The sequence below is a fragment of the Pundamilia nyererei genome, unplaced genomic scaffold (assembly GCF_000239375.1).
Source record: "Pundamilia nyererei isolate P.nyererei 1_Seehausen unplaced genomic scaffold, PunNye1.0 scaffold00061, whole genome shotgun sequence".
NCBI lineage: Eukaryota > Metazoa > Chordata > Actinopteri > Cichliformes > Cichlidae > Pundamilia > Pundamilia nyererei.
The window spans coordinates 1723716-1736790 of record NW_005187462.1 but is presented as its reverse complement, the minus strand read 5'-3'; the positions used below and the strand labels follow the sequence as shown (position 1 = coordinate 1736790).

Below are 13075 nucleotides of genomic sequence, written 5' to 3'. Positions count from 1 at the left end.
CAGGATTACAGTACTGTTGTATTTGTTGTATGTGATGTGAGTGGCATTAATCTGTAGCACAGAAACATCCCGCAGCCCCTGAACACAGCAACAGCTTTAACAGCAGATTCTCAGCATCTGAGTAAAGAGCCTACAAGGTTGTGTTTGAAGTTAGAAACAAAATATAAAAAGAAATCCATATTTAAAAGCAGAAGTGGAAAACGACACAGAGCCCGTCTGCCTGTTCTGAATTACAACCCCACACCTTCACCAGCATGAAGGAGGCTCTTTGACTTCCTCACAATGTCAGCAACTGATTTTGTGATTCAACATCAAGCCGTAACGTGAACCTTCTCTGTGGCTCTTTTCCTCCTGTTTGGCAGCTCAATCTTCAACATCCTTTGTCCAATATATAAACCATCCCTCCCTCGCACATCTTTGCTGCTCAACCTGAGCTGTTCCTCTGATGTACTCATTCCTAATGCTGTCCATCCAGCTCTTTGGAAAATCTTCACCGTAGCCACCTCCAGCTCAGTTTCCTGTCTTTTTAAAGTGCCACTGTCTCCAAACCAAGCAACAAAGCACATCTAGCTGTTATAATCTATTTAACTTCATTTATATAGTGCCAAATCACAATAACATTTACCCTGAGATGCTTTATATTGCAGGGTAAAGACCCTATAATGATACAGAGGTAATCCCAACAATCAAAGATCGCCCTATGAACAAGCACTGTGTGTCACTGTGGAAAGAAAAACAAGAGCGCGTCTGTGGAAACAAGAAAAACACCCTTTCAGCTAGATTGCTTGTCTTTATTTGTAAGTAACATACAAAAAAAACCTGGTCCTTTAGAATAATCAACAGTACACCGTTTTGTTATTTACCAGATACTTGCACTAAAATGCTGTAAAAGGCACCATCACCACAAGAATAGTCAAGAGATGAGGCCATGGCCCTGTGATGCAAACTACGCCTTGATAAAGTTTTGATATTGGGCTCTATTCCAGTTCTAAGGCTAGAAACGTGTTTATTTTTGCTGCAAAGTTGGGGATTTTAAATTGGGAGTCTATGGGGACTGACTCGCTTTTGGACCAGCCTCAAGCTTCAAGTGGCCATTAGAGTAAATGCACTTAAGCTCTGGCTTCATTTTTCAGTCCAGGAAGTTTCCGCTTGATGAGGCAACAATTCGATCATCTTTCCCACGTTTTTCATGCTTTTCTTCTCTGTGCTTTAGTATTTACATGAGAACGGTGTTGTGCATCGTGACCTTAAACCAGAGAACCTGCTGTACGCCGACCTGTCTCTGGATGCTCCGCTGAAGATAGGTAACAAACTCTCTACATACCCTCCAAATCTGAATACAACAGCATGAAATGACAAGTTTATCATGTTCCAACACAAGTTGTGGAAAATATTTTTCTGTTATTATCGACCACGCTGTCTGTTATCATCAGTGGTGAAACAGTGCAGTTTGGAAATGCTGAGAATGACTGTGATGAGACATCGATGATCTAAAACACATGAAAGTAAAACAAAACTCGTTTCCTGGCTCATAACAACAGGAAATTATTACTTTGTTTACTTCAATTTTAAACACCGTCTGCATTTGCAAATAACATGTCAGTAACTGCCCTAAAGACTGTTTTCAAATCTGCTCCTATCACCTCAATTATGTCAGCTCCTATTGTGCTTATACTGTATGTAAAATAAAAATCAGCATTCTTAAAATAACCACAAACCGTGGTCGTCTTGTGGCCCTGAAAATATGCATGAACACTGGAGTTTGCTGTGAGAGCCCAAACATTTGCATACAGATTTAGCATCAGTCTTAAACTGAGGTTTTGCATACAGCTCAACCTTCAGTGTCTTTGGCTGCATTTGAGGCATTAAACTTGTGACTGCATCATATTTCGAGCTCGTTTAGTCCGAGAGGTAAAAACTCACAGAAACATATTGTTGGCTCAGAATTTGGTTCATTTTTGGAGGAGCTCCTGCGTCCAGATGGCCAGCGAGCCCTCGGCTAACAGATACAGATGGAAGCCTCCGTTCCTTTCGAGTGAAACTCTTCTCCACCAACACCTTCCTTTAGTTCAGAGACTTGCCTGCAGAAAAACACATTTTCCTCCACCTCCACTGCTTCACCCCCTCATTTCTCTTAATATAGAAACAGGAAACTGAACAAAACAAATGCATTACAAGGTTTTTATCTCGCTTCAGTCTGAATGAAAGAAAATATTCTCTTCTTTTACAGCTGACTTTGGTCTTTCAAAAATCGTAGATGACCAGGTGACCATGAAGACAGTCTGCGGTACTCCGGGGTATTGCGGTGAGTACAAAACTTGGTGTAGCGTAGCTATGAATACCACATTCACTTAAGCTCACTGTATTCTTATCTATATGGCCTCCAATCACACAACATTAGTCATCTCAAAGTCCTTTGTACTGTAGGTTGAAAGCCTACAGCACAAAATAGTCAAACGATCCGATATAAACAGCACTTGGCAATCAGAGAGAGAAAAATTTGCCTTTTAATAGGAAGAAACTTCCAGCAGAAAAAGGCTCAGGGTGGGGCTGCCATCTGCTGCGACCAGCCCGGGCTCAGAGCAAACAGTCGATGGCAAAAATAAGACTCAGCTCACAGAAACAACAAACAGGACAACACAAACTACTGCAAAGAAGCATAAACGAGTGAATGAGAGAAGAGTGATGGAGAAGTGCTACGAGTGTCATGTGAAAATTCTCAATTTTCACTGTGATCCTTCTAATCAGCTGAAGGCTGAAGGACGACCAGATAATGAGAAGTTACAACGTTAAAATTATTTTTCAGCATTGCTCTGAGCAGGATGCTTCTATTTTTGACAATGTTGTCAGTTAATTAGTACATCCTCAAAAACGACTGCAGTGTTGCTCACGGTAGTACTGGACATGTAACACCATCCAGAGAGGATTTCTGTTTAAACCCCAGATTTTTAGGACCAAACGCAGAATGACTGGATGGTGTCTCTCCCACAGCAGCACATCGTGTTTGAGGAAGACTCAAACACTCCAGCATAGTGTGGGACCTTTAATCTCAGTGATACGACATGGCACAGCAGCAGGACTTGGTGGTGTAGTAACAGCCAATGAGCAGCACTTTGAGGTGTGGGGAAAGTTAAAGTGGTGACGATATGGCAGCTGACGCTCTGGATGGTGTCTGTAGATGTTGCTGTAGTAGGTGTAGTATCAGTAGTAGATGTGTTTATTCACCTGCGTTGCAGTGATATATGCGAGTGGGCAGTAAGGCGTTCCCTGTGGCGTGTTCTCTGTGGGATTTCAAAAACTCTCTGTTAGAGCTTCTGTCAGCCATCTGCTGTCTAACAGACTCCTCTGCTTGCAGCTCCAGAGATCCTGCGGGGAAATGCCTACGGCCCTGAGGTGGACATGTGGTCGGTGGGCGTGATCCTCTACATCCTGTGAGTCCATTAACACCTTGCTGCCAGTCCAAGCGCACACTCACACATATATACTAAAATATTCATCGCTGACTCACTCTCATCAGTATATAAGTTTTATGGTCCATCTGATTCATGACAGCCATTTAACACAATGACATAATGTGCAAGTCTGCATCCTGTTTATCTGCTTTCCTCAGACAGCAATTAAGCTTTTAATGCTGCCTTCAAATGGATCTGAGAGCGACACACTGCTGTGGGTTCTCATCTAGAAGGGATGTGGCAAAATAAGCGTCCTTTCCTAGACTCTTTCCTTTGGTTTGTTTCCCCAGACTCTGTGGGTTTGAGCCCTTCTTCGACCCAAGAGGGGATCAGTACATGTATAGTCGCATCCTCAACTGTGACTATGAGTTTGTTTCTCCGTGGTGGGACGAGGTCTCCCTCAATGCTAAGGATCTGGTGAGTTACACCAATGATTTGACATTATTATTTATGTTAAATGTGAAGAAGTGCAGGACCTCACACTTTATTTTAAAGCTCTCAGACATGTTTTAAACTCTCGCTGCCCAGGACAGCGTAGTAGAAACTTAAGCTGACCTGAAAGACTTTATACTGGGCATTGACTGGGATTGGTGACATCACTGGGACTTCACACTTTATATTAACTTGTCTGGAATCACTTTGGACTTGGATGTATATTTGTGATGCTGTTTTTGGACGGCTTGGTACGTGTTGGATCTTTGGTTGGTGTCGACTAACACGACTAAGGCTTATGCTAAACTAAAACTAGACTTGACTTGAGTGGAGACTTGTTTGAAATGATATTGAGATTTATGGAATGACTTGACACACTAAATTGTCTTGGCCTTTACCTCTGGATGACTAAAGATCCATTTCTTGGTGTGATTTGAATTCAGAATGAAGTGAATGACTTGATAATTCATATGAGCCTGATTCTACATCTTGAATCTTAACATTTATTCGTAGATTGGACTTGGACTTGTTTGAAGGCCCTGGTTTGTCCTGTCTGATTTGTCCGCAGGTCAGTAAGCTGATTGTCCTCGACCCTCACAAGCGCCTCAGTGTCCGGGAGGCCCTGCAGCACCCCTGGGTGCTGGGCAAAGCTGCCCGGTTCTCTCATATGGATACTACCCAGAGGAAACTACAGGAGTTCAACGCTCGACGCAAACTTAAGGCTGGTCCTTTGTCATAGTTTCATTTCACAGTGATTGGTTTTGTGGGCATCAAAGGTCATAGAAGACTTTTCTGTCATTTTAAGATTTGAGTTGACATTTTGGGAGATAAACTAGGGAATGACTCTTGTACATAAAGCCCAAAATGAAATCTGCTCAGAGCATCTGCACCTGTATACTATGTGGCCTAAACTTTTATATACACACACACATAGATTAGTTAAGCTGCAGGTGAAACTTCACCGGGGCTCCAGATTCCACCCACCAAGAGTTGGCTTTCAGATGATTCAAACTTCATGAATGAGGTCAGTAAAGATCTTAGTAAAGCTGGCTCTGGTGAGCCTGGGTGCAGCATAAAAATGTAAATTCAACAATCACAGGATTTACATTCGAGCGGGCAGTTGGTAACAAAATCACATTTTTTCTACATGGCATTTTGAATTTATTGAAATTACAGGACAGGGTAATAGAGAAACATATTTAACAGGGAAGAGGAAGCTGAAAGCAAATATCAACTCAACATAGTTGACTGCTTTAAAGACTTTTAAAAGATCCTGAATGCTCACTCACTGTTCTGTGTGCTGACAGGCGGCCATGAAAGCTGTCGTGGCCACAAGTCGGATGCATGAAGGTTCGCGGCGTCGCACAGACAGCTGTGACATTCCAGGTTCAGGGGCTTCCAGGCAGAGCAGCATGCAGCAGGACCCGCCTCCTGAGTCTGCATGCTCCACCCAAAAAGACAAAGAGGCTCCACCTCCTGACCAGCAGTTGCCACAGGAAGTTGAATCGAAGTCTGCTGACCCAAACGCCCTCAGCCCCTCTCCTCCACACAGCCCCAAACTACCCAGCTCTGATGTCACACCCGCAGGGCCCATCCCCACCAGACCGCCACTGCGCGCTGATGGGCTGCGACAAGTATCTGTAATCCCTAAAAGCATGCTGGTCCAACCCCGGCTGCCGCAGAAAAGCTGCTCTGTCATAGAGCCAACCCCCAGAGTTGGGGCCACACCCACACTGGGCTCACCCCCGAGTCCCAACAACCTCAGCAATGGCTTCACATCTGGGGCGGAGCCTACCAGTAAGACCACCCACTGCCAGTGATCACATGGCAAAATTTAAAAAATTCTCGACTCTGCTTCAGTTTCACACAGAAGTAAAAAACGTTCAGCTTTCAGCAGCTAAATGAACTCATTTGGACCAAATTACAGTAAACCTAAAATCTGCAGCTCACATTTAACCCGCATCACCACACGTCTGGGATCTCTTTGGCTTACATGCTAACAGATACGGATTCATGGAGGGGTCGCTGGACATTTCTGAAGATGGGCAGGTGTTTTAGCTTCTGTTTTTTAGTATAAAGGCCTTCGATTATTTAGGAGAAGTAAAAATAATTTCCCCCATCAGCACTCGTTTATGTGAGGGTTGACTAAAAACACAAGAAATGTAATAAATGCGAATTGTCTGTTAAGCACTTCAGTCTCAGCAGCACTGTCGAGCTTGTTTGCTCATTTTCACTGAGACAGTGGACGTGTTAAGCTAAGTCAGTGACAAATAACCAGCATGCTGGGGAGCAGTTATCAAGGCCGTGCACATTTGGACCTGAGGGTGTGTTAGCATTTAGCTCACCCACTACAGCACTTCATCAAGTAGCTCTGAATTATTCAGCACATCAGCAAGACTCAATATATTTTTGCAAAGACTCAACATATTTGGAAGAAATTCGAATAATAAAATAACTCGTAAGAGCTACAATTTATTTGTCTTACCACAGAAATGAACCAGTGACGTGTGTGTTTACAACCAAAATGAAGCACTCGATCAGTGACACTGGACGATGGCGCCTGTTATCACACCTTCTTACTTACAACCGGTATCAAAAGGGAGCTATTGTTTTTGAAGTTCTTATTTTTTGTTATTTTCTGTAATAGGTTACAGTTTGAGCTGTTAATATTAAACATGGCTAACATTTCAAATAAAAAGGTGAACGTATGTAAAAGTTATCCATATATGCAAAAAACTCAGAACTTAAAACTGTTTTCTGCTGTTTTTTGTATTTCTTTTTAAATGTATTATTTTTTAATGTTCAAAATCTTTATGTTTTCATCTGCTACAGGCAGTATATGCTTACCTAGTGTCAGGCTTACAGAAGTTAGCAGATTTGAAGAAAGTGTTTTTTGGGTGGGGGTGTGGGGGACGGATGAATAGCTCATTTCTGACAGGATGAATTGAGGAGTATTTTTAACTCTGCTAACTCTGCACTTACTATCTCAGTTGTAGAGATTTGGGGAAACTTCAGAATAAATAGGCCACTGTGGCTTTCAAAGTAAACTTTAATGGAGCACACATTAGAAAAGTAAAAACTAACACCCAGAAAGTTTCTGGATTACTGCAACTAAATGCAGTTATTGACTGAGCAGTTTATTAATACAGAGTTTTTAATAACCCAGATTCACCAACAAAATCTGCATCTAACATCAAAGAGGTTAATCGCCGGAGAAATAAACGACAGGTTTTCTTCAGGGAGGAAAAAAGTGCTTCATTTTTGCTACAAACATTTATTTTGGTCTTTGCAGACTCCCACATTAAAGGGACATTACAACATTTTGCACCAAACACTTTTGCTAAATTTGACTATGACTCACATGTCCTACAGTTAGCTTAGCATAGCATAATACTGGCAATAAAGAAGCAGCTAGCTTTAAGTCCACTTTCCACCACCTTCAGACTTAACAGCCCAGATCTCGTAAACAGACTTGGACTGCTATCATGTGGGCTTGATGAATGTATCCGGTACCTGAGGAATTAGGATCAAATTTTGACTCTGTTTCTTTTCTTTAGCTTTTCTGTGGTAACATTTGGGTGAGATCTGGCAAAGAGCTGACTGTTTGTGGGCCCAGATTGTGATTGTGCCTGCTGTGATTTAGATTTGCACCACAGCTTGGGTTTAACAAAATCAAGTTCAAGTCCAACATTCAGATAATGTATGGATTCCCTAACTGAGTGGCACCGCAGGCCGACCTTTACTGCAGCTAAACATTTAACAATCTAATTGAAAAGAAAAGGAATTCGTTCAATTTCCACAAAGAGGCAATAATCAATTATTTCTATCCTATCCCAGGTTTAATGTTCATGCTTTCTGTCTGTTGGCAGGTGTAGGTGGAATTTCCTCCATACTTAACACAAAAACATGAAACTGAAATCCATGCTGATCTTTTCCTTTAAGTCCTGATCTGGGACAAACTGAGACTTGAGTATTATGTTTGGGCTTCTTCTTCTTCTCCTGACGCAGAAAGCGGACTTTTCCTGTGATGCTCAGGACAGAGACTGATTGTATTTTATTAAACGTACACAATGACTTGGCGCTCACCTGCATGAACGGATGCTCTTTATTCATGGACAAGGAGAGAGAGCGCAGCTTCATTTCTCGGCTTTTTCTTCTTCTTCTGCATCCCTTTTTTTAGCATGCGCGCTCAGACGCTTCAGACTTTCATGTTGCTGTAAAACTCTGAGTTTTTTAATCCTTTTTACTATTTACCGCCGACACCCGCTGCCGTGATTACGCAGCTGTATGAGTAAATAGAGTTCCTCCAGTGTGTAGCGTTCAGGTAAGTAACTCGTGTTTGTGATCTTCTCGTAAAACGTTGTGTTGTTTACACTTTATCAGCAGTGACGATGCGATCTTATTTGCACTGTACATACTGTAGTTTGGTTTTAGACAAGTTATTACTAACATCTACTGCTCGACTCGCTAAGAAACATGTTCAGTGTTTAAGCTCCCAAATATACCAAATTTGACCTTCGTGGAAAATAAACCCCTTTCATCCGATCTAAAACCACACGTTCTACCTCTCTTTGTACAGGGGCTTCCAAAATGAAATGAAAAGATGCAGATCTGGAAAGAAAATGAGATGAGACAAGAAAGATCCAATTTACATTTACACTTAAAGTTATGGTGGCCAAGACAGAACCAACAGAAAGTCTGAGAAAACACAAGCAAGCACTTTAAGCCAGCCAACAGTGTATGCTACCTAGCAGGAAACATTATACTGTTTGCTGGTTCCACAGTAGTTAATCGCTGTGAGGTTTTGGAGTTTGTTTGAGGAGTTTGTAAGAACACTACATTGGCTACCGAGCGGTTTCTCAAACATTTTGTTTGATGTGTCCAATGTCCACTCACGACACCACAGCTCATTAGTCAACAAGTCCTGAATTTATCACGAGCCAGTGCAGGAAATTCCTCTTAACTGACCGCACATATGCTCACACAGAGCAATTCATTTGTTTGCTTAATCACTGAGTGAGGCTGGTCAGGAGGCTCGCGATGAACTGGCTGCTTCAGATGTTGTTTATCAGCATCTGATAGCAAGGCCACGATCTCCGAAAAATCACGGAGAGCCTTGCCAAGATGCCTCTTACTTCATTGTTTTCTGCATTCGTTCCTTGTCTCACTGCAGGCAAGCAGTTTTCTTGTACTGCATATGAAGAATGGACACGACGTTGGTTTTTTGAATAGATGAGAGGGTGGATAGCTCATGTATCAGCTGACACTAGCAAGCTTGGTTCGTAAGCTGCATCCATTAGCGTAAGGTGAATGATGCAGTATTCTCTCACTGTGCTTCTGAAAGTGAAAGAAGGATGCTCAACTGCATCTGAATGACATCATCTACAGTTGAATCTGCCTCCAGTTGTTTCTCAGCAGAGAGCTCAGTCCACAGTGAACCGCTTCACATAAAACCAGTCCAGTCTCTACTTTATCGAGACGTTTTCACTTTGCAAACAGCAAACCTGCATCACAGCATCATGTCTGGAAGATAACTAAAGCTAATATCTCACAGCTTTGATTCTCAGCGGTTAAATCACCCACACAGACGCCCTGCTGATTTTAGGATCGAATCTTTTATTTGAAAAGAAGCTAATTATGTCTGCAGCACACCAGGCTGGATGAACGTCATTATATATCAAATTTGTAAATCATATTAATATGTTGAAGCAATGCATATATCTGGTATGTGATTTAGCTATCTTTTGATTCTTTTGACTCAATTCTTTTCAGAACTGAGTTAAAAGAATCTCATTTTAAAGCACTTTAAGAAGAAACGTGAAGAGATGCAGTAAAGTCTCATTAAGCAGTAAACTGTGGTGTTTACAGCTGCCTAAAGGTCTCTGCTTTGTGTTCTGTCTCAGCCACCATACAGATTATGAAGAGGAGCACATTTGTTCCTGAAGGGCTTTTCTTTTTTTAAAGAGGAACCACAGCTGTAACCAACACTGCTCCCACAATTGATGAAAACTGATGAATAGGTGGACATGCTGATCACAAGCTTACCATCTCATAAATTCAACAGTCTGTCTAATCGCTGTCCCATATTTTATTTAGATAAAAAATGTATTTGCATTTATGCATCAAATCATTCTCTTCAATTCAGACCACTCACCCGGGTTTTCACATGGTTACATGGGAAGTAATGAATCATTAAAAAGGAAATATCAAACCTGCAGTTTCAGACTGTCAGTCACAAAACATATATTTTGGATTTGAATTTCAGTTTGTGATTTGGTTCCTCTTTAAACCATCCAGTTAAAGCACGAGTTTTCCGTTGGACAGATGTGTCACAGCTGGATGCCACGTTTACCTGAGCACAGGTGTTTAAAGCTTCTTGCCAGACGGAACACACTGGATAACTAGCAGTCGCGGTGAACGCATGTAACTGTATATTTGATTTATATCTATACGCTTCTGTAAGAACATGAACATTTTGCTTCTATTTATCTAGCCTGTTAGAGATTTGCAGGGTGGGGTTGAAGTGGGTGGGGCTACAACTGTAAATGGTATTTGTTTTGTGTTTGATGAGTATAATTGTACCTTTTTTTAAAGATTCTGACAGCTGACATATAAAGTGACAGTGTAACAGTCTGAGCTGTTACACGTGTATCTTTGCATGTATTATTTAACTTCCTTTGATCACATCAGATTGAAGAAGCAAGCAGGGAGTTTGAATCCTGCAGGACTCTGTAACAGCTGCTCAGCTGATCTGAGGTCTGTTTGAATGAACTTTTGCTGCAGGATGTTTCAGGCAGGGTTTTGCATCACATGTACAGTAAAGGATATGAATCACTCATTGCTTCTGGTCTTCTTTCCACACCTTTGCTGTCAGCCAAAGACGTTTGGAGGACAGACGGATGCAGTGTTGACGGTATTCTGGTATTTTCTGGTATTTCTTTTGGGGACAAATGAGTGTGCTCATCATACACACGTTTTGTTCGTCATACTCTTTCTAATTTTAAATAAAATAGAGAATTCTAGTGTGAAAATGCTATCATGGCGTCTAAATTCAAGTGTCGCTTTCAATGTAATCAGACAGAAAATAGAATTCCTTGGAAAGATTTAGAATCAGAAAGAGGAAAGAGGAGGCTGGAATGGGTTAAGTTCAGGATATTACACAGAGTCAGTGCAACCTGATCGTAAATCAATTATGTAAAAAAATAACATATAAATATAAAACAAATATAAATGCTATGTACTTACATGGTTTATTTTTGACTTCTGTTGCCATGATGACAGATCTCTCTTGAAAATAAGATTTCTAATCTCAATGAGATTTTTACCTGGATAAATAAAAGACTAATAAAAAATGTAATTTGTGTTAACCCACTGAGCATTATCTGTTGGTTAGAGAAAAATCTACATGCATTTCAATTCAGAAATGCAAACATGCCTTTGAGTATATCCACGTTTATACTCTGTCAGTGAACTTTCCTGACCAGGTTCTGTTGTTTGACCTGACCAGTGTGTTGACCAGTTAGCTCACGGGCTTCGGGGTGAAAGGTCAAAGGTTTCGTTTCGAGAGTTTCTGTTCACTTTTCTTCAGATTTATAGAAAGATAATATAAAACAATTCTTGCATTCACATTTCCAACAATGATTAGGACAAAATGCATCAGAGAGCACGGTGACGTTTTCAACATCACAGAATCGATTGCTTTGATTTTTTGTTACAACTTTTTAGTACAGACTACATGTGAAGTCATCCAGTGTTAAAATGTACAGTTTCCCATGCTAGGGGCACACTGAGGACTTGGTAAGCAAGCAGAGAATGCAAGTGGAAGTCGTGCCCTTTCTCCTTTGAACCATGAAAACCACAGGGAGAGAGGTGGGGTACAACCTGGACAGGTTAACACAGACAACCATTCACACTCACCCCCATGAGCAATTTAGAGCCAATTAACCTACCCTCACTAATTGCATGGGACCACACAGACACGGGGGAACACGCAAACTCCACACATAAACGTTCTGGCTACACAGTGGAATCAAACTTGAGACCTTCTTGCTGTGATGCAACAACCACTGTTCCATCATGCTGCGGCTAAATAACACACTAAATATGACTATGAAACATGAAATATGTGCTTCAGGTTACCGTGTGTCTTTCTGTATAAAAGCCTGGATTTATTACCGATTAACCCATCCATCCATCCAGTCACTGCCGCACATCCTTTTCAGGGTCACGGGGGGCGCTGGAGCCTATCCCAGCTGTCATAGGGCGAGGGGCGGGGTGCACACTGGACAGGTCGCCAGTCTGTCGCAGGGACACAGAGACAGACAACCATTCGCACTCACATTCACAGCTATGGGCAATTTAGATTTTTCAGTGAACCTTTCCCCACAAAGTGCATGTCTTTGGACGGTGGGAGGAAGCCGGAGTACCCGGCAAGAACCCACGCAAACACGGGGAGAACATGCAAACTCCACACAGAAAGACCCCGGCCTGATGGTGGAATTGAACCCAGGCAACAGTGCTAACCACTGTGCTGCCCATTAATTAAATTCAAACAGATGATATCAGCCTGACCATCATGTCCAGTAAGAATACCAGTTTAAGGTTTCTTTGGATTCATTTAATTATTTGCTGTGATTTCCTCTGTACACCTTCATAGCAGAGAATCTGAGAAACAGCAATTGTAATAATACAATTTTACCATCAGTTTTATTGTTTCATGAATTATTCCTCATAATTATGTTTGTTTGTTTTACCTTACATAAACGTTCCCATCAGAAAAATACTGAGTTTAAGTAATATGAGCTCAAATCGTGATCAAGGACGCCTAAATGTCATTGATCACGAACCTGTGGCCTCCAAGCCGTTACTCAGCCTCTGAGCAGAGTTTCTGTCTGTACATTTTCCCTCCTTGCGTTGTTCCACACCAGTATGAAGATGTGAGCCTCCAGTCTGCCGTTGACACCTCCCTCACTGAGGTGGCGCTGTAGCCCCGCTTTGACTTCTTCCATGGCCGCTCAGGGCGTACTGATGTCAGCACCATATCATTCAGGCCCCACAGGATGTGCTGCTGAGGAGAGGTTAGTCCAGTCAGAAGGCAGACCAGGAGGGGAGCAGATCGTGGATGCTGAGAGAGCCGCACGGACGACAACAACTGAATAGACGGCGTGTTGGAGGAACCTGGAAACAAAGAA

The 13075-nt window shown here is 41.9% G+C and overlaps 1 protein-coding gene across 1 annotated transcript in view; it reads left to right on the top strand.

The window, feature by feature from the left end:
- The window catches only part of LOC102194929 (calcium/calmodulin-dependent protein kinase type IV), a 21186-nt gene extending 10464 nt beyond the window's left edge, over positions 1-10722 (top strand). The window contains exons 6-11 of the mRNA XM_005734970.2: positions 1214-1304; positions 2231-2305; positions 3356-3431; positions 3743-3869; positions 4453-4605; positions 5192-10722. Coding sequence (XP_005735027.1) covers positions 1214-1304; positions 2231-2305; positions 3356-3431; positions 3743-3869; positions 4453-4605; positions 5192-5704 — 1035 coding nt within the window. The 3' untranslated portion in view covers positions 5705-10722. The remainder of the gene's footprint in view (positions 1-1213; positions 1305-2230; positions 2306-3355; positions 3432-3742; positions 3870-4452; positions 4606-5191) is intronic.
- The last annotated feature ends 2353 nt before the right edge of the window (positions 10723-13075 follow it).